A 22,016-nucleotide genomic window follows, 5' to 3' on the forward strand; every position below is an offset into this window, starting at 1 on the left:
GGCTTACGCCCATCCGCCATCCCCGTCCACAACGCCCCAGCAAGCTGCGAGCCTACTTGATGGTAATAGCGTTCACGGTTGCCCCTAGTGGCTGGTATTGAAGGTATCTCCCAACGTCCTGGGGACCTGGACGAATGTTGAATACTGCATTAGATCTGGTGGTGACCTGGCTGCATTAACACCTCAACTACAATTTGCATAAACAGTGATATAGTACTATTGCTCAATTCATACAACAATGGCCAGTATATTTACATTTTACATAACATACATATTTATTAAAACAAAGACATATGCATAAACATGAGCATTTCCAAAAGAATCTGAAAACACCCCTAAACGAGGGAAACCAACCAAAAGGAACGCAAACTATGGATAAACGATAAATGTATTGTCGCTTCGCTAGCCTGGGTACCAGTCTTTTTAGCTAACATTCCTTACGGCCAACTCTGTAGTAGAAGTAGTGGAATGGTAGCTAAAAAGACTGGCACCCAGACTAGCGCTTGGCAAGGAACAGCGTTTAAAGTTGAGTAGGCCTAAAACAGTTTGACGTTTCAACAAAAGGAAGACAATGCTAAACATTTCTAAAGAAATTGTATGACAACCAGACTCTGGCGTTTGTTGTTTTGTGATACAAAGCAAAAGGTTTTAGCATGACTAGCAGCATAAACAAACTTTAGAAAACAATGAGACCATCTGGAGAGAAAATGAAGGGAAATAGGCTATCCCACATATAATACAATTTGATCTATTAATGAAACATTCCTTGAATTAAAATAATGCTGCATAAGTGATTAGTGTTCAATGTCCTTCTTATGCATGACTGCATTGATAATGAACATTTTCTCATTGACAATGTCAATGTCCTTGAAATGCATGTGCTGAATGAGGAACCGTCATTAGGCTATCCCAAATGAGTTTATGGATTCTTAATGAATCTCTCTCCTTGGCCTGTCAGCCTGATGTGGCCTATGTACGTGAGAGTGAGGCATGAGAGACCGCTGGGCCACTTTGCTCCATTCCACCTGTAAGAGTTAAAGCTTCCTCTACTCTTTTTTCCCTTTACCAGTATAACGCAAAGACCCTAATTTGCTAGAGAAAAAAGCCCCATACAATATTTTACAGTTAGTTACATGTTTAAATCCAGCGGATTTCCAGAATTCACCTTCACTGCATTTGATGGCTGCATGGAACCTAAGCTCTCTACTTAGAGGACCATGGTCCATGTACATTGTGTAAGACAGGCTCCGGCCCCCTCTAAATCAGGTTCCCTGATGACAGAGGATCATGGACGGGCTTCTCCCATCGATCCCAGGGGGATTTGTGGGCTGTGCTTCAAGGCAGGTGCAGTTTTATGTCTAGGCTGAGGCTGAGCAGTAAAGAAGGGCCCTGTGGAGCACCAGTCATCAGGTCATGGAGAGTTCCATCCCACCAACGGGTGTCCCCCAGGCCCGTTCAGCCCCACCATCCATCCAACTCTCCCTGGGTGAAATACAGGCCACCTGCCTGTCTATCAACTAGGACCATGGCACATTAACGATGAGGCTGGTCTATCTGTCTTCTTTAGGGGCTGTTCATTACTGCTTACCTGGATGTATGGCAGAATGTTTCAAGTGTCGAGTTTCAAGTTTATTTGCTGTGTGAAATGAACAGATTTCTAAATCTTACTCACTCCAGCTGTAGGTGAGTCAGCATGAATACAAGGATCCCTATATGTTCCACTCATGGTGCCATTAGTAACAGACAGTGATGTCACAGGAGGTTGGTGGCACCTTCATTGGGGAGGACAGGCTCGTGTTAATGGCTGGAGCGGAATCAGTGGAATGGTATCAAATACATCAAACATGGTTTCCATGTGCTTGATGCCATTCCATTTGCTCCGTTTCTCCCTTCAGCAGACTCCTGTGTGTGACGTAGTGTTAATGAGTCTGGCAGTAATAATACACACGAATGCATTTCAAATTGTGTTTTTACTGTAGTGATACCATGTTCATCGCATCAGACAGACATCAATGAGAGCAGGTGATCTCAACACACACATACTGTACCTGCACACACAAACACACACTCTGTAAGAATACATTCACTGACCCCAGCAACATTACAACACCCAGGAAAGCTATGAAATGGTCGTCCCTCTGCAGGTAATGGACGAGGGGCAATCAGTACCTTCACATGCAGCTGAAACGCTCCACTATAGGAACCAAGCACTTCAGATGACGAACTGCCTGGTTGCAGGGTGGGACTGCAGCGGCGCAACACGGAAGTGCTACAGCAGCAATTCTTTGATTAGTCATACTGACAAATCACCTGTCCTCACTGTCCCTCCATCCACCCATCAACCCCTTCCCCAACCTTACTTTCCTCTGAGTCAATGTGTGCACATCCACACTGTCATACATACCACTGCATGCTGCCTCCCATAACTCATCTGACACTGACAGGCCTTCTTTTGTTGAGTGACTAGACTGTACAGTACAAGTCCCCAGACCGTTTTTTATGTACAGCACGGCCGCCCTCCTGGGCTTTTCATGCACTACAGTGTCTAGGGATAACCGAGAAGGATGCAACAAACAAAAAACATCCAGTCAGCGGCAGTCCTAAGGGCGAAAACAGCTCTCTGATGAGAAAGGTTGAAGGAGAATGGCAAGAATCATGCAAGCTAACAGGCGGGCCACGAACAGACAAATAACAACGCTATACAACAGTGGTGTTCAGAACGGCATCTCAGAATGCGCAACTTGTTCATCCCTTGTCACGGACGGGCTATTGCAGCAGACGACCACACCGGGCCCACTTCTAGCAGCTAAAAACAAGATGAAGCGGCTCCAGTGGGCACGTAATCACAAACATTGGAGAATTCAAGAGTTGAAAACATTGCCTGGAACATGACAGCGAGTTCAGTTTACTTGAGTGACCTGCGCAGTCCCCAGACCTCAACCCAGTAGAGCACCTTTGGGATGAGATGGAACGGGCTGTTCGCAGCATGAATGCACCGCCGTCCAATCTGCAGCAACTGCATGATGCCATTGGGTCATCATGGACCAATATCCCTGTGGGATGTTTCCGACACCTTGTAGAATGCCCCGAAGAATTCAGGTTGCTCTGGTGGCAAAGGGGGTCTGACCCGGTACTAGATGGTTGTACCTAATAAACTGTCTGGCTGGGTGACTGACTGACAATGAGAATATGTTCAACTGATTGACTCATTCTATATGAGAGCTTCCAGTAGGTGTGTGCTTTTAGCTGGGCTCTTCTGAGGTCTTGCATTCTCATCTAGTGGCTTGACAGCCTAGCATGCTGGCTGTTCTCCAGCGTGGGCTTGGTTAAACGAGTGTAAGGATGAGGTCCACTGATAACCCAGAGTGCTCCACTACAGCCCTGCCAAAACCCCAGCATCACAGAGAAATTAGACGCGGCTAGCCATCTATATATTTCCCCTCCAAACAGTTTAGAGTTTAGACAGTGGTCTAAATAAAAAATCAGAGACACACAGAGAGAGAGAGAGAGAGAGAGGGAAAAAGAGAGAAAAAGAGCGGTGGGAGAGAGGGGGAGAGAGAGATTTTAGCTAGGTTAGAGAGATCCTATAATCAGCAGTATATCTCATTAACTCCATGCCTGTTCTTTGTCAAAAGGCAAATCTAATCAGGAAATGTTGTTTTTCATTTGAGGTTTTACCGAAACATAAGACATGCGATTAGGAACTGTCCATGGTCCCGAACGAGTATAATTGGAGGTAGTGCTGGATGAAAACCCATTCAGCATGTGTTTTCCTTCCATTTGAGCTTAAAAGTGTTTTACACAAATATTACAGGTATCTACGTTAGTTCTTCAGCTGGGATATGTTTTTGTTATGGGCTGTGATGTTTTCATTCTGCTTTGTGTCAAAGCATTAGTACATCATGGCATCTGAAATGGTCAAAGCTTTCCTTTTGTGGTCAGACCTTCACTCACAAGCACTCAAGTGTTTAAAATATTGGGGCAGTTTGATAAGAACCTGTTATGTAATTCAGAAAGAGCAGAGAGTATTTCTCCCAAGGGCCTTGTTACTACGGTTTGAAAAACAGAATACCAAGCAGTCTTGCTAAACTATAATTCACCCAGAGATAGCACTGCCTCTAAATGTCTATAAAAGCCAACCCACTGGGCACAGATGTCCATTCAATGTCTATTCCATATTGGTTCAACGTTTCATTGAAATGATGTGGAAACAGAGTTGATTCAACCAGTGCGTGCTCAGTGTGTGGGAAATATGATCTATCAGCAGGAATATGTTTTATGCATGACTACACCCTCTGACAGTGATGTATTCCAACCAGCTGTCTCTTGTACCGTTCCAGAAGTTGAAATCCATCACATATAATGAACTTCATAAAGGATTACTTTCACAAGATGTTGGACATCTCAGTATGATATCCAGAAAGGAAGGTTAACACAGAAACAGAAAGTAGGGGAAGGAGAGTGACTGAATCAGACCTCTAATGTAAAGGAGAATTCCTGACTGGACACCATTCAGATCTTGAGAGACAACAGGCTCGGGTCTTCCAGGAAGCTTATGGAAATTAGACCCAGGAAAAACAAACATAGCAAATCAGATTGAACACATTCTCTTGGCCCTGGAGTAGTGCGATTTCATCCAAAGAACAAACTGTCAACCTAAGAACATTTTGAGTGAGAGAGGCGTTGTCACACAGATACTACCAAGGTGTGCGCTTTCAGACTTCTTGTTTTACTTCAGTTTCAAGGTAGAGCTCTAAATACACAAAGAAACAGGGTTTTTATTGAGTTGAAGAACATGCCAAGTGTTACTGGAAATGAGGGCAGTAGACTTCCCTGTCACAGGGAGAGGGGAAAGGGGAGAGAGAGAGTGAGATAACAATAACAAAGCGTCTTCCCCGCCCCTGTTTTGCCCCTCAAAAAAAGGGATGGTGCTGGAGAAATGTAACCACGCTCAATTGCATAGATAGAGCTATGGATGCAAGGACTGACCATCCAAATGAAATGTATAGTTTTAACCATGTTTTGAGGCAGTACATTGTTTGTTTAAAATTATGTTGTTTACAAACATCAAAGTAAAACAAGCTTATATTTTAGGTTCTGATTAGGTATAACAGTTTAGGATGCATTTATAAGTTATATTCCTCAAACATCCATGGGTATATATATATCATTAATTTAAGTCCAAAAATTGATGAAGCCACTAAGGATTCTAGCTTTAACATAATTAACTATGGATCCGTTTGTAAAATGAACTGGTTCGTTTTGGGGGAGAACCATTTGGTGGAACCTCATAATCAATCAATCAATCAATCAATCAAATGTATTTATAAAGCCCTTCTTACATCAGCTGATGTCACAAAGTGCTGTACAGAAACCCAGCCTAAAACCCCAAACAGCAAGCAATGCAGGTGTAGAAGCACGGTGGCTAGGAAAAACTCCCTAGAAAGGCCAGAACCTAAGAAGAAACCTAGAGAGGAACCAGGCAATGAGGGTTGGCCAGTCCTCTTCTGACTGTGCCGGGTGGAGATTATAACAGAACATGGCCAAGATGTTCAAATGTTCATAGATGACCAGAAGGGTCAAATAATAATAATCACAGTGGTTGTTAAGGGTGCAACAGGTCAGCACCTCAGGAGTAAATGTCAGTTGGCTTTTCATAGCCGATCATTCAGAGTATCTCTGCCGCTCCTGCTGTCTCTAGAGAGTTGAAAACAGCAGGTCTGGGACAGGTAGCACGTCCGATGAACAGGTCAGGGTTCTATAGCTGCAGGCAGAACAGTTGAAACTGGAGCAGCAGCACAGCCAGGTGGATTGGGGACAGCAAGTAGTCATTAGGCCAGGTAGTTCTGAGGCATGGACCTAGGGCTCAGGTCCTCCTCCGAGAGAGAATTAGAGAGAGCATACTTAAATTCACACAGGAAACCGGATAAAACAGGAGAAATACTCCAGATATAACAGACTGACCCTAGCCCCCCGACACAAACTACTGCAGCATAAATACTGGAGGCTGAGACAGGAGGAGTCGGGAGACACTGTGGCCCCGGCCGACGATACCCCCGGACAGGGCCAAACAGGCAGGATATAACCACACCCACTTTACCAAAGCATAGCCCCCACACCACTAGAGGGATATCTTCAACCACCAACTTACCATCCTGAGACAAGGCCGAGTAAGGCCCACAAAGATCTCCGCCACGTCACAACCCAAGGGGGGGCGCCAACCCGGACCAGAAGATCACGGCAGACTCAACCCACTCAAGTGACGCACCCCTCCTAGGGACAGCATGGAAGAGCACCAGTAAGTCAGTGACTCAGCTCCTGTAATAGGGTTAGAGGCAGAGAATCCCAGTGGAGAGAGGGGACCCGGCCAGGCAGAGACAGCAAGGGGGGTTCGTTGCTCCAGTGCCTTTCTGTTCACCATCACACCCCTGGGCCAGACTACACTCAATCATAGGACCTACTGAAGAGATGAGTCTTCAATAACAACTTAAAGGTTGAGACCGAGTCTGCGTCTCTCACAAGGGTAGGCAGACCATTCCATAAAAATGGAGCTCCATAGGAGAAGGCCCTGCCTCCATCTGTTTGCTTAGAAATTCTAGGGACAGTAAGGAAGCCTGTGTCTTGTGACCGTTGCGTACGTGTAGGTATGTATGGCAGGATCAAATCGGAAAGAAAGGTAGGAGCAAGCCCATGTAATGCTTTGTAGGTCAGCAGTAAAACCTTGAAATCAGCCCTTGCCTTAACAGGAAGCCAGTGTAGAGGCTAGCACTGGAGTCATATGATCACATTTTTGGTTCTAGTCAAGATTCTAGCAGCCGTGTTTAGCACTAACTGAAGTTTATTTAGTGCTTTATCCGGGAAGCCGGAAAGTAGAGCATTGCAGTAATCTAATCTAGAAGGGACAAAAGCATGTATGAATTTTTCTACATCATTTTGGGACAGAAAGTTTCTGATCTTTGCAATGTTACGTAGATGGAAACAGTCTGAAACAGTCTTGATATGTTTGTCAAAAGAGAGATCAGGGTCCAGAGTAACACCGAGGTCCTTCACAGTTTTATTTGAGACGAATGTACAACCATCAAGATCAATTGTCAGATTCAACAGAAGATCTCTGTTTCTTGGGACCTAGAACAAGCATCTCTGTTTTGTCTGTTTAAAAGTAGAAAGCGTACCATATACATTGTTTGTCTTCAGGAAGGCAGTGAGTTGCTGCGCAACAGCTTTTTAAATTTTTGGGAATGGGAAATTCGATATAGGCCAATAGTTTTTCATATTTTCTGGGTCAAGGTTTGGCTTTTTCAAGAGAGGCTTTATTACTGCCACTTTTAGTGAGTTTGGTACACATCCGGTGGATAGAGAGACGTTTATTATGTTCAACATAGGAAGGCCAAGCACAGGAAGCAGCTCTTGCAGTAGTTTAGTTGGTTCAAGTCCGGGCTCTGACTAAAATAACAGACACAGGTTGTTTAAAAGATTTTTAAACTTTGTAAGTATAAAACAAGTATAAAACACTTTTGGAGCTAAATCCAATCAACTTGAAGATTTAGAGGCCATGATTATTTTCATCAATGTGTCAAGAGATATAGTACTAAAAAACTTGAGTGTCTCCCTTGATCCTAGGTCCTGGCAGAGTTGTGCAGACTCAGGACAAACAAGTTCATAACGGCTTCACACAATGCTGGTGTGAAGTGTAAGGTGTAACTATTGTGTAAACAGGGGTCTCCTGTTTTATCTTACCCACCTAAATGCTAAAATGTCTTGTATACAACAGTATATTCTGATTTACCAGGGACGTAGAGTGCATTCAGAAAGTATTCAGACCCTTTGACTTTTTCCACATTTTGTTACGTTACAGCCTTATTCTAAAACAGATTAAATAAAACATGTTCCTCATCAATCTACACACAATACCCCATAATGACAAAGCAAAAACAGGTTTAAAAGTACAGAGAGATCCTTGATGAAAACCTGCTCCAGAGCGCTCCGGACCTCAGACTGGGGTCAAGGTTCACCTTCCAACAGGACAACGACCCTAAGCACACAACAAGACAACGCAGGAGTGGCTTCGGGACAAGTATTTGAATGTCCTTGGGTGGCCCAGCCAGAGCCCGGACTTGAACCAGATCGAACATCGCTGGAGAGACCTGAAAATAGCTGTGCAGTGACACTCCCCATCCAATCTGACAGAGCTTGAGAAGATCTGCTGAAAAGAATTGGAGAACGTAAAGGGTCTGAATATTTATGTAACATTTCGTAACATTTCTAAAAACCTGTTTTTACTTTGTCATTATGGGGTATTGTGTGTAGATTGATGAGTGGAAAAAATGGTCTCATCCATTTTAGAATAAGGCTGTAACGTAACAAAATGTGGAAAACGTCAAGGGGTCTGAATACTTTCCGAAGGCACTGTATATATAACAGCTCCATTCTCCTTATGTCCAGATCATCTATGGAACAAATGAAGGTTGTTGAACTTTTATCATCAATAATAAGGAAAACAATAGCAGGATGTTACATGCAGTGTGTTTGTCGTTCATTAAAACGAGGTCTTGCTCTCTCTGATACAGCTTCTTCATTGGCCATAATAATGAGGGGTTGAGCAGTGTGCAGACGGTAAATCTACTGGGCTGAGAATGCTCTGTCATTGGACTGACTTGGGTCCACTGCTGTAATTCTGTCCCACCCAGAGACACAGGGTTGTGTATCACCCACCAGACCTTGTAAACATCCTCACCAAACTTGTGTGACGTCACTGAATCACCCAACTCATCACACAACCACCATGGTAGCCAGAGAAGATATGTAGCAGGAAACAAACAATTTGAATTAGCTGTGGTTATCTGGCCAGGGCATCCAGACATGGAAGCCATGGAACTGAGGTCAGAGTCTGTGTCAGTGTTGGATTAGTGAGTGTTTGTGCTGTGACTGAAAGAGACAGGTAGGCTATAGGCTGGTACAGCTAAGTGCATGTTGGAAAAGTCAGAGACAATGAGAGATGGGGGAGAGAGTGTGAGAGAGCGAGAAAGAGGGAGCGAGAGGGAGAGAGAGCGAGAGAGGTCCCACCAAGTGCAGCACACTCATGCCATCTGATGAGGGGACAGACACTCTTCTGATCGTCTAACACAATATGGACACTAATACAAAGTGTCATAAAGGGCTCCAGTTCACTTGATTGTCAGTTAAGTGTGAAATCCTCATTTAGGGTAACTTACTGTAGGTCATCCTGTGACCTAATTGCTGTTTTGGTGACTTATGTGGCAGGTTTGATATTGGGAAAATAATACATATATATATATATATATATATATATATATTTTATTTTTTAATTTTTTAACTAGCATACATATAGTGGTCTAGATTCAACCCATGGCACTATGGGCACATATGGTCATATGAATATAGATTTGATAGAGGACTGGCTACCCCTCATAACCTGGTTCCTCTCTAGGTTTCTTCCTGGGTTCCTGCCTTTCTAGGGAGTTTTTCCTAGCCACCATGCTTCTACACCTGCATTGCCTGCTGTTTGGGATTTTAGGCTGGATTTCTGTACAGCACTTCGTGACATCTGCTGATGTAAGAAGGGCTTTATAAATACATTTGATTGATAGATTTTGTTGTGGATTAATACATGAAGAAAACAAAACATTTTTATTGTCATAAATTTGATTGTTTATAGCCTAAGTAGTATCACCGAAATCTGCCTATAACCTATAACAGATCACATGGTTAAGTATCAACATTGAAGGAAGAATGGAAAATAGCAATTAGTCGATCCAAGATTTGCGCTCAGGAGATCATGGTGTGTGTGAGAGCGATGCGCAACGAGTAAGGAAGGTGGAACGGTGTATGTTGGGGAAAGGGTCTCGTTTCTATCCCAACGCTGCTGCAAATCTCAACCTGGTACAGACACACCGTTTTCAGTAAACATTTGTTCTAACTAATGCGGGTGTCGTTATTTGTAGAGCCGGACAGGCGCGCGTGTATGGAGCTTTTTAGGAGTTGGGAATGCTCGGTAAGCACGTTAGATCCTATTATTATTATTAGGCTTCCTGAATGAGGACACGGATGGATTTCGTGGCACTGTTGTCAAAATGACTCGGACTCTCACTCTCCTCGCTTTCCTTTTCACTTTGTTAAAACGTAAGTATTTAATGTATGTGAATTTCGATTGCATTGTCAGTTCAGTTGAAAAATCTCTCTACAATGGGTTGTTGTTCTTGTTGTTATAACTGTACATATTCAGAAAGGAGGTTCACTTTTGTAATTCACCAACAGTGCATGTAAGAAATTATTTAATTTAATGCCTAATTTCCATGAGTGCATAAAGGTGTTTATTTTATTATCAAAGAGGAACATCGTTCAACATGTATTGATGCATTAATTTCAACAATCACATGTCTTAAATAAATTAGATACAATACTGTCAAGAGAATAAAACAATATTTGTATTACCCTTTATTGATTCGCACATAGGACAAGCAGTGAAGAACATTCACAGGCTAATCAGCCAACCTGGCCTAAGAGCGTTTCTTATTATTTACTTTAATCAGATACACTCCATTCAGTATGATAAATTACGTTTGGTATGGTATGTATTCATTTATGGATATCCATCCTCCATTTCAAATGATATGTTATGAATTACAATGTGTATGATATATTACCAATATTCAAAACCTACAATATGATACGATTTTGCAAATGTACAAAGTGTTACGAATCTTCAAAGGGTATGATATGTTACGAATTCCAATTTGTTGTGGCAACGTAGCTAACACTAATGCTAGCTAGCTGGCTAACATTAGCTACGTTAGGGGTTAAGGTTAGGAGTTAGGTGAAAGGGGAAGGGTTAGCTGAAATGGTTAAGGGAAGGGTTAGCTAATATGCTAAGTAGTTGCAAAGTAGATAAAAAGTAATAAGTAGTGGAAAATTTTATAATTAGCTAGTTGTTCGTGATAAGACTGAAAATTCAACCTTTGGGTTGCTAACTTAAACTCATACATCGCCTTGGTCCGTACAATTGCCCTTATTTTAGCGCCCCAAAAACGTAATACTTCCAGATCAACTGCAATGTCAATACCATTGTAAAGCACAATTTATCACCTTTCCAACAAAATCAATTACATTACCTAAACGCTGCCCGTTTCTGCACAATTCAAGCAGGCAATGAGCCCCAAATATCGGGTGGGGAAGCGAAACTAATGCGTGGTAGTGAGAAGGAGAGGAGATGTGTGGGAAAATTGCTTTTTTTCACTCGATCTGTCCAACTTATCACCTTATCGCCTCTAAAATGTAAATACAACACTATAAAGAGTTTATATAATGTGTCATTACATACCCATTTGAAGGTTTGTGTCGAATTTGAATCGGGTTTTTGGGGCGGTGCTAAAGTGATCTTAGATTTAAACAGCGGATTTGAGAATGATGATCGCATGCAATGATGACTCAAAAATGTCGACGCTTGAGTAGAAACCTAGTTCACACCCCCGAATTTGACGTCAACACAGTCGCTACAGTCCCATTAGTTTTCTTTGTAGCCTCGTTTGAATGTTGCGGTTGCGCACATTTGTACAGAATGGGGTAAGTTTACGTTAGATGTTCGCAATATATGCCCACCCACCTTTCATTTTTTGCCTTAAATAACCTTCTGTCTTATGTAACCATACCATACTTAACATATATATATATATATTTGTTTCTTTCTTTTTTCCCCCTTTTTTCCATAACATCACTTCTCGAACATCTCATTCCAAAATCATGTGTATTAATATGGAGTTGGTCCCCCCCTTTGCTGCTATAACAGCCTCCACTCATCTGGGAAGGCTTTCCACTAGATGTTGGAACATTGCTGCGGGGACATGCTTCCATTCAGTATTAGTGAGGTCGGAGGCCTGGACAAGTCTCTGAATGTCCTTGAGTGGCCCAGCCAGAGACCGGTACCCACTGTATATAGCCTCGCTATTGTTATTTTACTGCTGCTCTTTAATTATTTGTTACTTTTATTTCTTATTTTCCTTTAGGTATTTTTCTTAAAACTGCATTGTTGGTTAATGATTTGATTTGAATAAAAAAAATGGTAATATTGTTTTTATTCTAAAAACCTGTTTTTGCTTTGTCATTGTGGGGTATTGTGTGTGGATTGATGAGAATAAGGTTGTAACGTAACAAAATGTGGAAAAAGGCAAGGGGTCTGAATACTTCCAGAAGGCACTGTATATTGTATATTTCAATGCAAATGATCTCTCTTATCCTGAGGCACTAAGTCAAACCTGTTACAGTAGCCTTTACAACAAGTTAGCAAATATAAGGGCATTCTGGGTATTATCATAGAAAAAATGTGTGTATTCACTGTGCTGTGGTTAGAGGAGGAGTTTGGTTAAAAGGTTTCCAACAAATGGGCATCAATTGGCCACAATAACAATGATTAAGGAGCTCTGACCGGCCCTTCTCAAGAAGAGAGGGAAGTCACTGGGAGAGTAAAGGATCATATATCACACTTTGCCTATACAGTACACTGGCCATTTACAGCACCTTCTTGCAAGCGAATTTGACAGCTGGGATAGATGCTATGTGTAGCATTTTACTTGTCCACTCTGTCTTGTTTGGTTCGTTGTTATAGCATGTATGGCCTGAAAATAAAGCCAGGGCACACAGACCTGGCTGGTGACCAGGCTACATAGTCTGTCTGTGCTCAGCGTGGAGAACCTGGCAGTAATATTCTAACCATACTGCTAAATGCCACAGTGTTCTGTAATCAGTAGGACCTCTGACATGTCTTGAGGGCCAACACTGAAATCCAGATAACAGGATGTTTTTGCCTGCTGTTTTCTATTGGGTCAAAAGAAAGGTTGCATTATGCACCTCCAAATCTCGTCATAGATGCAATTTTTGAGAATGCAGTATTCTGGAGTTTAGAGCAGAGTAACCTTTTTAAAAGTCAACCATTGCTGATTTAGTCACTCTATTAACACCGCTGCCCTCTCCTGCCAATCAACATAATGTCAACGCCACACTTTTAAATTGTTGCCATTAAAAAGAATGTACATTCAAATCAAATGTTATTTGTCACATGCGCCGAATACAACAGGTGTAGAGCTTACCGTGAAATGCTTACTTACAAGCCCTTTAACCAACAATGCAGTTCGAGAAATAGTTAAGAAAATATTTAAAAAGTAAAATAAAAAATAACACGAGAAAATGACATAACAATAACGAGGCTATATACAGGGGGTACCGGTACCGAGTCAGTGTGCGGGGGTACAGGTTAGTCGAGGTAATTTGTACATGTAGGTAGGGGTAAAGTGACTATGTATATATATAATAAACAGTGTCAATGTGAATAGCCATTTGATTAATTGTTCAGCAGTCATTGCTTGGGTGTAGAAGCTGTTAAGGAGCCTTTTGGAACTAGACTTGGCGCTCCGGTACTGCTTGCCGTGCTGTAGCAGAGAGAACAGTCTATGACTTTGGTGACTGTCTTTGACTGAGTCTTTGACAATTTTTTGGGCCTTCCTCTGACACCGCGTAGTGTATAGGTCCTATATGGCAGGAAGCTTGGCCCCAGGGATGTACTGGGCCGTACGTACTACCCTCTGTAGCGCCTTCTGCTCAGATGCCAAGCAGTTACCATACCAGGCGGTGATGCAACCGGTCAGGATGCTCTTGATGGTGCAGCTGTAGAACTTTTTGAGGATCTGGGGACACATGCAAATCTTTTCACTTTCTTGAGGGGGAAAAGGTGGTGTCGTGCCCTCTTCACGACTGTCTTGGTATGTTTGGACCATGATAGTTCTTTGGTGATGTGGACACCAAAGACCTTGAAACTGTTGACCCACTCCACTACAGCCCGACAATGTTAATGGGGGCCTGTTCGGCCTTTCTTTTCCTATAGTCCACGATCATCTCCTTTGTCTTGCTCACATTGGGGGAGAGGTTGTTGTCCTGGCACCACACCGCCAGGTCTCTTACCTCCTCCCTATAGGCTGTCTCCCCTTTTCAAGACCCTGTTGATACACGCACGCACGCACGCACGCACGCACGCACACACACACACACACACACACACACACACACACACACACACACACACACACACACACACACACACAGGGACAGTGTAATAGCCCTTCTCAGCAGGTAGTGATTAGTAGTTTGAGTTGCCTGCTCTCTCACTGGCCAGTGCCCTTCACCTCTGGGTAAGGAGTGTGGATGTTTGACAATATGCCATCTGTCTTGTAGAGGACCCATTGTGTTTGATGGGAGTCCAGCCAAGTGACTGATGATAGGGTACCCATGAACACATGCACCAGTCTATTGTCTGTTGAACACTCCTGAACTCTCAACTCTACATGAAACTATTCCTCAATAATTAGGATTTATGGTAAATGCCTGGCACAAACTGGCAAATGGGCCTGTCTGATAATACACTATTTGGAAGAGATCTATAGTATAAACATGTATCTTATTTTTACCTACCATAATCTGTAAATTTGAAACTATACTATGCATGCCAGTCTCCCTTGGCTAAAATTAGGGGAGAGTCTAACTGCATCACTTCTTGTTTTTATAAGAAACAATGTGTTCAAAATTCCAAATGGTTTGCATAGTCAATTTACACATAGCACGGACACACACACACTTACCCCACCAGACATGCCACCAGGGGTCTTTTCACAGTCCCCAAATCCAGAACAAATGTAAGAAAATGTACAGTATTATAAAGAGCCATGATTGCATGGAACTCCCTTCCATCCAAGATTGCTCAAGAAAACAGCAAACCTGGTTTAAAAAAAACAACTCCTCTCCCCTATTTGATATAGATATTGTGTGTATGTCCTAAAATGTAGGCTACGTAACATTTTAAATGTATGTATGTATCTGTCCTTGAGCTGTTCTTGTCTATTAATGTTCAGTATTATTTAATGTTTCATGTTTTGTGTGGACCCCAGGAAGAGTAGCTTCTGCTATCGCAACAGCTAATGGGGATCCTAATAAAATACCAAATATCAAACCATGAATCTTCAAATTAATATTTTTCAGTGCAACAGTCATAGCAGCTATTGTAAAGATTACTTCAGGGTATGTACCATTTGACTAAGCATTTTTCTCCAAAACGATTACTCCTGACTGTTCTACTCAGCTACTCTCTGCTACTGTATGACAGAGCATTACTCACTATAGAGGAGGGCTGGTGGGGGAAGAGAGGGTTGTTGGTGGAAGAGAGAGTGTTTTATCATCTCTGCCTCCCTGTCCTTCCTCTTTCGGGGAGGGGGGGGGGGGTAAACTGACTTGCGCATCGTGGTGGTATTCATGGCTGGAGCTCATGGCTGATCATGTGGATTTAGGCTCTGGCTCTGCAACAGCAGAATTGTTAACATTCTGCAGAAACATCTTCCCTCCCATATCATGGATATACAGTAAATTATTCTGCAGAAAAGCTCCAAAGCCCTCATATATTATTTTCTTATCTATTTAACACAGCCCAAGCCCTATCAGACATTCAGTTTGTTTGGAGTGATATTAAACACTTCCAGGTGCACGGGTATAAAAACCAGGAAGTGTCACATTAGGTGTTTTGATCTGCTCCTCTTTGTCCTGGGTTGGGGAGCTGAAAGACTGAAAGACTGAAGTCGGCAACACAGTCTTCATCCAGTCCATACAGGGCCATGAAACATGCTCCATGAAACAACATAAAAAGACAGGCGTGACAGTCCAGCTATAAAACCAGTGACTAAACACAACAGATACAGCCAGTGGGTCTTTTTTTAATCACACAGTAATCTAGTTTTTTCATTGTCATACCACAATTGCAATAAAGGTACCAACTCTGACTATTTCCCGCAATTATCTCCAAATCACTGTTGACTCTTTCCACAGGTTGCAGTTGTGCGGACTCAGAGGAGCGACTGATGAACTGGCTGCTTAGAAACGATCGCTACAACAAGCTGATCCGCCCAGCTGTGAATAGGACAGAGCGAGTCACTGTCAAACTACAGGTGTCCCTGGCCCAACTCATCAGTGTGGTCAGTCTCATGATAGCCATTCCATAGAGCCAGGTAGAGGCCCTGAGACGGAGAGGAGAGATGGGGCAGATGAGGGAGACCACAGAGGGAGAGGAGAGAGCAGAGATGAGAGAACAGAAAGGGAGAGCAGAGCTCAGAGGAGTCAGTGGCAACCATGTTAATTACTTACACACATTCTACTGAAAGGCCCTGGCCCTAATGACAGCATGGGTATAGGATGGATCTGGCAGGGCTCTCCATCTCTGTCATGTCCAGATTGAAACTTCAGCACATTGCCTAAGAAAGAGCTGTAAAGCTGCCTCAGGAGAGGACGTTGGAGTCCCACACTGATTTACAGGGTCCTCCCTTCCTCCCTGCCCTGGCATGGCCCAGAGAATATCACCAGAACACATACATTCTCTGTTTATGGCTTCTTATTGTCCTCCTATTTGGTAATTGAAATTTGAATGTCCTGTAAAGTGTAATGAAGTGTGACATATTTGTTTTAAAGCATTGTGCTGCTGCGTGCATTGGAGGTTTGCCCACTCTGCTGCCCACTCCTTTTTAGGGGTGTTCGTTTTACTTGCTGTTCAGAGTTGATGCAAGCGCTCTGTGGATTTATCAACAGGTCCAACGGCGCTCAGATGGCAGATGTGTCCCAGGCGAGGGTGTCATTTATCTTAACAATTGACCCCATGTGCAGGGAATTTATTCAGCGTGGAAACACATCTCTCACTTTTACTCTCTTTTAAATCAAGCATGTGCACTAGAGGAATGTGTGCTGGAGTCTGTATGTGTGTTTTGTCATTCAACATGCTTTGTGTATTGTATAGTAAATAATCTGTTTTTAAATGAAGCTAACACTCCGCCTTTTTAATTTCCAGAATGAGAGAGAGCAGATTATGACCACCAATGTTTGGCTCACACAGGTAATTGTGAAGATTATGGTCCTATCCTATTAATCATTCATTACTTAGTCTGTCCCCCTCGTCCGTCTCCAGCTCCAGTGTCCTTCTCATTGAACCTGAATTGAAGCAGAACTATGCCTCTGACTCAGACAATCCGGAACAGAACAGAATGATAATTGTGCCCACACCCTTCACCACTTTTCATTTCAATGATAATTAATTGTGTAATTGGAAATGATCTGGTGTTGGCAGAGAGTCCTTATGTGACTGAGTGTAACAGTCAGAACAGTGAGGGTAGCCTATCAGTTAAGAGCGCTGGGCCAGTAACCGAAAGGTCGCTGGTTCGAATCCCTGAGCCGACTAGGTGAAACATGTCTATATGTACCCTTGAGCAAGGCACTTAACACTAATTGCTTATCTAAGTTGCTCTGGATAAGAGTGTGTGCGAAATAACTACAATGTAAAATATGTAACCCCCTGTCTCTCCAGCACTGGGATGACTACAGGCTATCATGGGACCCTTCTCAATATGATGGCATTGACAAGCTTCGTATTCCTTCCAGACACATCTGGCTACCTGATATTGTGCTCTATAACAAGTAAGTATTCATTGTCCAGATATATTTTCCAAATGATGAACACATTTTCTCATGTAATTTACGGATCACGAAAATCTAACTTGTGATTGTAATACATTTTCTCATAAAGACATAATATGTTTCTGTCCTCTCCCCCTACCTCCCTCATCACTCTCTCCATAGTGCGGATGGAACCTATGAGGTAACAGTCTTCACCAATGCCATTGTCCAGTTCAACGGCAGCATCGTCTGGCTGCCTCCGGCCATCTATAAGAGTGCCTGCAAGATCGAGGTCAAGCACTTCCCCTTTGACCAGCAGAACTGCACGCTAAAGTTCCGGTCATGGACCTACGACCACACCGAGCTCGATTTGGTCCTGAAGACAGGGGTGGCCAGCATGGACGACTTCACTCCCAGTGGGGAATGGGACATCTTGGCCCTGCCGGGCAGGCGGACAGTTAACCCTCTGGATCCTACCTACGTGGACCTCACCTATGACTTCATCATCAAGAGGAAGCCGCTGTTCTACACCATCAACCTAATCATCCCCTGTGTCCTCATCACCTCTCTGGCCATCCTGGTGTTCTACCTGCCGTCTGACTGTGGGGAGAAGATGACACTGTGTATCTCAGTCCTCCTGGCCCTCACTGTGTTCCTCCTCCTGATCTCCAAGATCGTCCCTCCCACCTCGCTGGACGTGCCTCTGATCGGGAAGTACCTAATGTTCACCATGGTACTGGTGACCTTCTCTATCATTACCAGTGTGTGTGTGCTCAACGTACACCACCGCTCCCCCAGCACACACACCATGCCCTCCTGGGTCAAGGTAGTGTTCCTCAACAAGCTGCCCCATCTACTCTTCATGAGACGCCCGCAGAATAACTCTGCCCGCCAGCGGCTACGCCAGCAGAGACAACTCCGAGCTCGCAGGTCCATCCTGGCGGACCTGGGCTACCCTGCCACCACCACGCCCAAAACAGCCACCGCTGCCGCCATGTCTTCCTCTTCTGCCTTCCTCTCCTCTGCCTCGGCCTTCGCCTCCCCGGGACACTTTTACAACAAAGTCACAGCTCCGCTGGGGTACACCCACACCTTCAGGAAGGGGGAGGCCCGCTCCACCGAGTTCCTGCCCAACAGCTTCCCCTCCTCCCAGGACCTCCGTCAGAGAGGCAGCCCAGACTGGGGGGGAGATGTCCAGGAGGCAGTGGATGGGGTCCGCTTCGTGGCTGATCACATGATGGGGGACGATGATAACCAGAATGTAAGTGAACCATGACCGTGTCCATGGGGTTAGTGTTGTGAAAGGAGCTCAAAGCAGTGTTTTTTTAATCCTTGGTCCTGGAGAGACGTAGTGTGTACAGCTTAGTACTTTAACACCTGGCTACACTAATGATCATGACCTTGATCAGCTGGACCAGTTGTGTAAGTGCTGGGCTAGGACAAAAGCCTGCACACGCTGTGGTCCTCAAAGACCAGGAATGAAGAATACTAGGATGTGAGGTAGTTGAGAATAACATCTAGTAAAATAACCCAGACTGTTGTAATAGGTCGTTTTCTTAAACAAATCAATGTAAAAGTGAGGTGACCAGGCTTGAAAAATGTCCACTTTCAAAAACGGCTAAGGACAGCAGAGGAGAGGGGTGAAAGGGTCAATAGCTTCTACAAGGTCTGGCTCAGTAATATTTAGACTGGTGATTTCGCTTTGTCTCTTCATCTTATATTACATTTGCATAATTTTTTACTCAATCACATATTGTACCCCATACCCAATTTCTGCATGTCACAGGTGCATGACAGTAATGTGACCATACCTTGTTCTCTGTGTGTTCCCAGGTGATCGAGGACTGGAAGTATGTGGCAATGGTGGTGGACCGTATGTTCCTGTGGATCTTTATAATAGTGTGTGTGACTGGAACCCTGGGTCTCTTCCTCCAGCCTCTATTTCAGCATTCAATAGTCCCCATCCAGCAGCCCAGCTCAGACACACCCCGTACCTGAACCCCCCCCCAAGACGTATGGGGGTCATACATAGAAACAAGGGTCATAGAACATCAACCAACGCCATGTGGCCTACAGCAATACAAGTCTCTGTATCTCTTTCTGTTTCTATTTCCTGGTCCTAACGTGACACAACGGTACAATGAAGAGTTGACTTTTTTTCATGTAGCTGAAGCAGAGATACAAATATGTCCCTCGAAAACTAGACTGAAAGTACAAGCATTACCCGGGTGGAGTAATAACCCACATAATACAGAGAGATATGTCAGATATCATTTGACTCCTATCCATGTTATATCATCACCCTGTTGTTGAGATGTAAAAGTGTCATGAAAAAAAATCTATAAATGTATAAAAAAGTTCAGTGAGTTTGGTTAAATTCATTAACACCCAATAAAGTCTAAAGTGGTGGAGTACTTCATGAAATTATGTTCAGTGTGATTAGATAAAATAGCTTGACTCAGTTAAAGCAATTTTCAAAGTGCAAATTAGAATATTAAGAGGCCTCCTAACTGATACACCCCATATATAAAATGAGTTGGTGTATGAGTTACAAGTCTATAACCTGTGAATTACGGGGGATATTCCCCACAGATGTAGGATTTTGATGCAATAAACAGTTCCAGTTTAAAAACATATTTGTACTTTTTATTTGGTTATATGTAAGTTTCCTGATTTATCTATGAACAGAAGCATAAAGACAGAAGCATAAAGACAGAAGCATAGACAGAAGCATAAAGACAGAAGCATAAAGACAGAAGCATAAAGACAGAAACATAAAGACAGAAGCATAAAGACAGAAGCATAAAGACAGAAGCATAAAGCCAGAAACATAAAGACAGAAGCATAAACCTAAAGGCAGTAAGCCTAATAGTGAAACATTGACAGCCACACGAGAAGTTACATATTGTGCCATCTACTGGCCACATTGTAGATGCCCACTCTGGCAACACATCCGTTGACATTGCACGGACTCTCTTGCTATAGGTATCAATCTCTCCTTTGATCAATCGCCAGAGCCCTGTTAATCACCGACTTTCTGTCACATCAGCTGCTAATGACAAGGCAAAGCAGCTTTGTTCCTGACTCATTAAACATGTGAATCTCCTACCTCAACGGATGATATGTGATTACACTGACAGTTTAAACAGCAGCCTGCCTGCTGGGGTGTTTAAGTATATCGCACCGACTTCTAGGAAGTGTGCAAGCTGGGTGCTTTTGACCTAATGACGTATATATATGTTTTATGCCAATAGAGTTACTTACACCTCTCCGAAAGAGTAGCCTATTTTATTAAATGGGATCTTTATCATCTTTGCTGGTCTGTCTTGCCAATGTTTGTAGTATTATACCTATGTCCTGATGTTAATGTTTCTGGTGTTTGTTTTGTCTGAACTTTGGGGGTGGAATTACAATAATAGTGTTCAAATAACTGTAAATAATGCTTTAACTATACAGCTACACTGGCTTGACAATAACATAGCAGCACACATCTGCTTCATCAGCTCGATAAGCACAGATGTAACATGATAACACAGCCCACAGAATTGTATACAGCAGCAGGCCATTATTATTTTTGACATACCTTAGGAGAAACCTTGGCAATAGGCAGGATTCCTAATCTTAATGAAGGTGGATTGATAGTTTGAAGCTGCATCCAAAGTAATACATTAAAATGGGGTTGCAGGTTAATGGAGGTGTGTGAAGGTTGCTTGTCAAGAGGGGGTTGGGGGTGGGGGTGCCTGGCCTGGCCTGGGCTTTGTGTGGGCTTTGATGTGAGTACAGTTGAGAGCGTCTTTCAGACTCAATCGATGACCTCTCTTGGAACTACCCCCATCATATTTTTCCAGGAATTTTGCTTGAATACCTTGCACACACTTTAAAACACATTGGTGCGTTGTGAGTGTTTTATCGTAACGCTGCTGTTTAATCTTTTTCCTAGCTCTTCTTCTGTCCATTGTGACTTGAAGAACAATAGTAGATTGTATAATGCACGTAAAGCCGGTCACGGGTGCACCTCAGCCACGCTCAAGGTACTAAACGATATCATAACCGCCATCGATAAAAGACAGTACTGTGCAGCCGTCTTCATCGACCTTGCCAAGGCTTTCGACTCTGTCAATCACCATATTCTTATCGGCAGACTCAGTAGCCTCGGTTTTTCTGATGACTGCCTTGCCTGGTTCACCAACTACTTTGCAGACAGAGTTCAGTGTGTCAAATCAGAGGGCATGCTGTCCGGTCCTCTGGCAGTCTCTATGGGGGTGCCACGGGGTTCAATTCTCGGGCCGACTCTTTTCTCTGTATATATCAATGATGTTGCTCTTGCTGCGGGCGATTCCCTGATCCACCTCTACGCAGACGACACCATTCTGTATACTCTAGGCCCGTCCTTGGACACTGTGCTATCTAACCTCCAAACGAGCTTCAATGCCATACAACACTCCTTCCGTGGCCTCCAACTGCTCGTAAAACCAAATGCATGCTTTTCAACTGTTCGCTGCACGCCCGACTAGCATCACCATCCTGGA

The 22,016-nt window shown here is 43.4% G+C and overlaps 1 protein-coding gene across 1 annotated transcript; it reads left to right on the forward strand.

Annotated features, from left to right (window-relative positions):
* The first annotated feature begins 9,801 nt into the window (after window positions 1-9,801).
* On the forward strand, window positions 9,802-20,121 carry LOC139412170 (neuronal acetylcholine receptor subunit beta-4-like). The gene is made up of 6 exons (XM_071158987.1): window positions 9,802-10,140; window positions 15,877-16,022; window positions 16,886-16,930; window positions 17,399-17,508; window positions 17,671-18,748; window positions 19,321-20,121. Exons 1-6 carry the CDS (start codon window positions 10,092-10,094, stop codon window positions 19,483-19,485), a joined length of 1,593 nt encoding a protein of 530 aa, XP_071015088.1. The 5' UTR covers window positions 9,802-10,091; the 3' UTR covers window positions 19,486-20,121.
* The last annotated feature ends 1,895 nt before the right edge of the window (window positions 20,122-22,016 follow it).

This window comes from Oncorhynchus clarkii, chromosome 6, assembly GCF_045791955.1.
Source record: "Oncorhynchus clarkii lewisi isolate Uvic-CL-2024 chromosome 6, UVic_Ocla_1.0, whole genome shotgun sequence".
Taxonomy (NCBI): Eukaryota; Metazoa; Chordata; class Actinopteri; order Salmoniformes; family Salmonidae; genus Oncorhynchus; species Oncorhynchus clarkii.

What these genes read in the sequence shown, in the direction of transcription:
- LOC139412170 (XM_071158987.1), top strand. Translation starts at nt 10,092, where the DNA reads ATGACTCGGACTCTCACTCTCCTCGCTTTCCTTTTCACTTTGTTAAAA. An exon ending in GATATTGTGCTCTATAACAA is followed by an intron (nt 17,509 to 17,670) that starts GTAAGTATTCAT and finishes CTCTCTCCATAG; the next exon opens with TGCGGATGGAACCTATGAGG. An exon ending in GGGACGATGATAACCAGAAT is followed by an intron (nt 18,749 to 19,320) that starts GTAAGTGAACCA and finishes GTGTGTTCCCAG; the next exon opens with GTGATCGAGGACTGGAAGTA.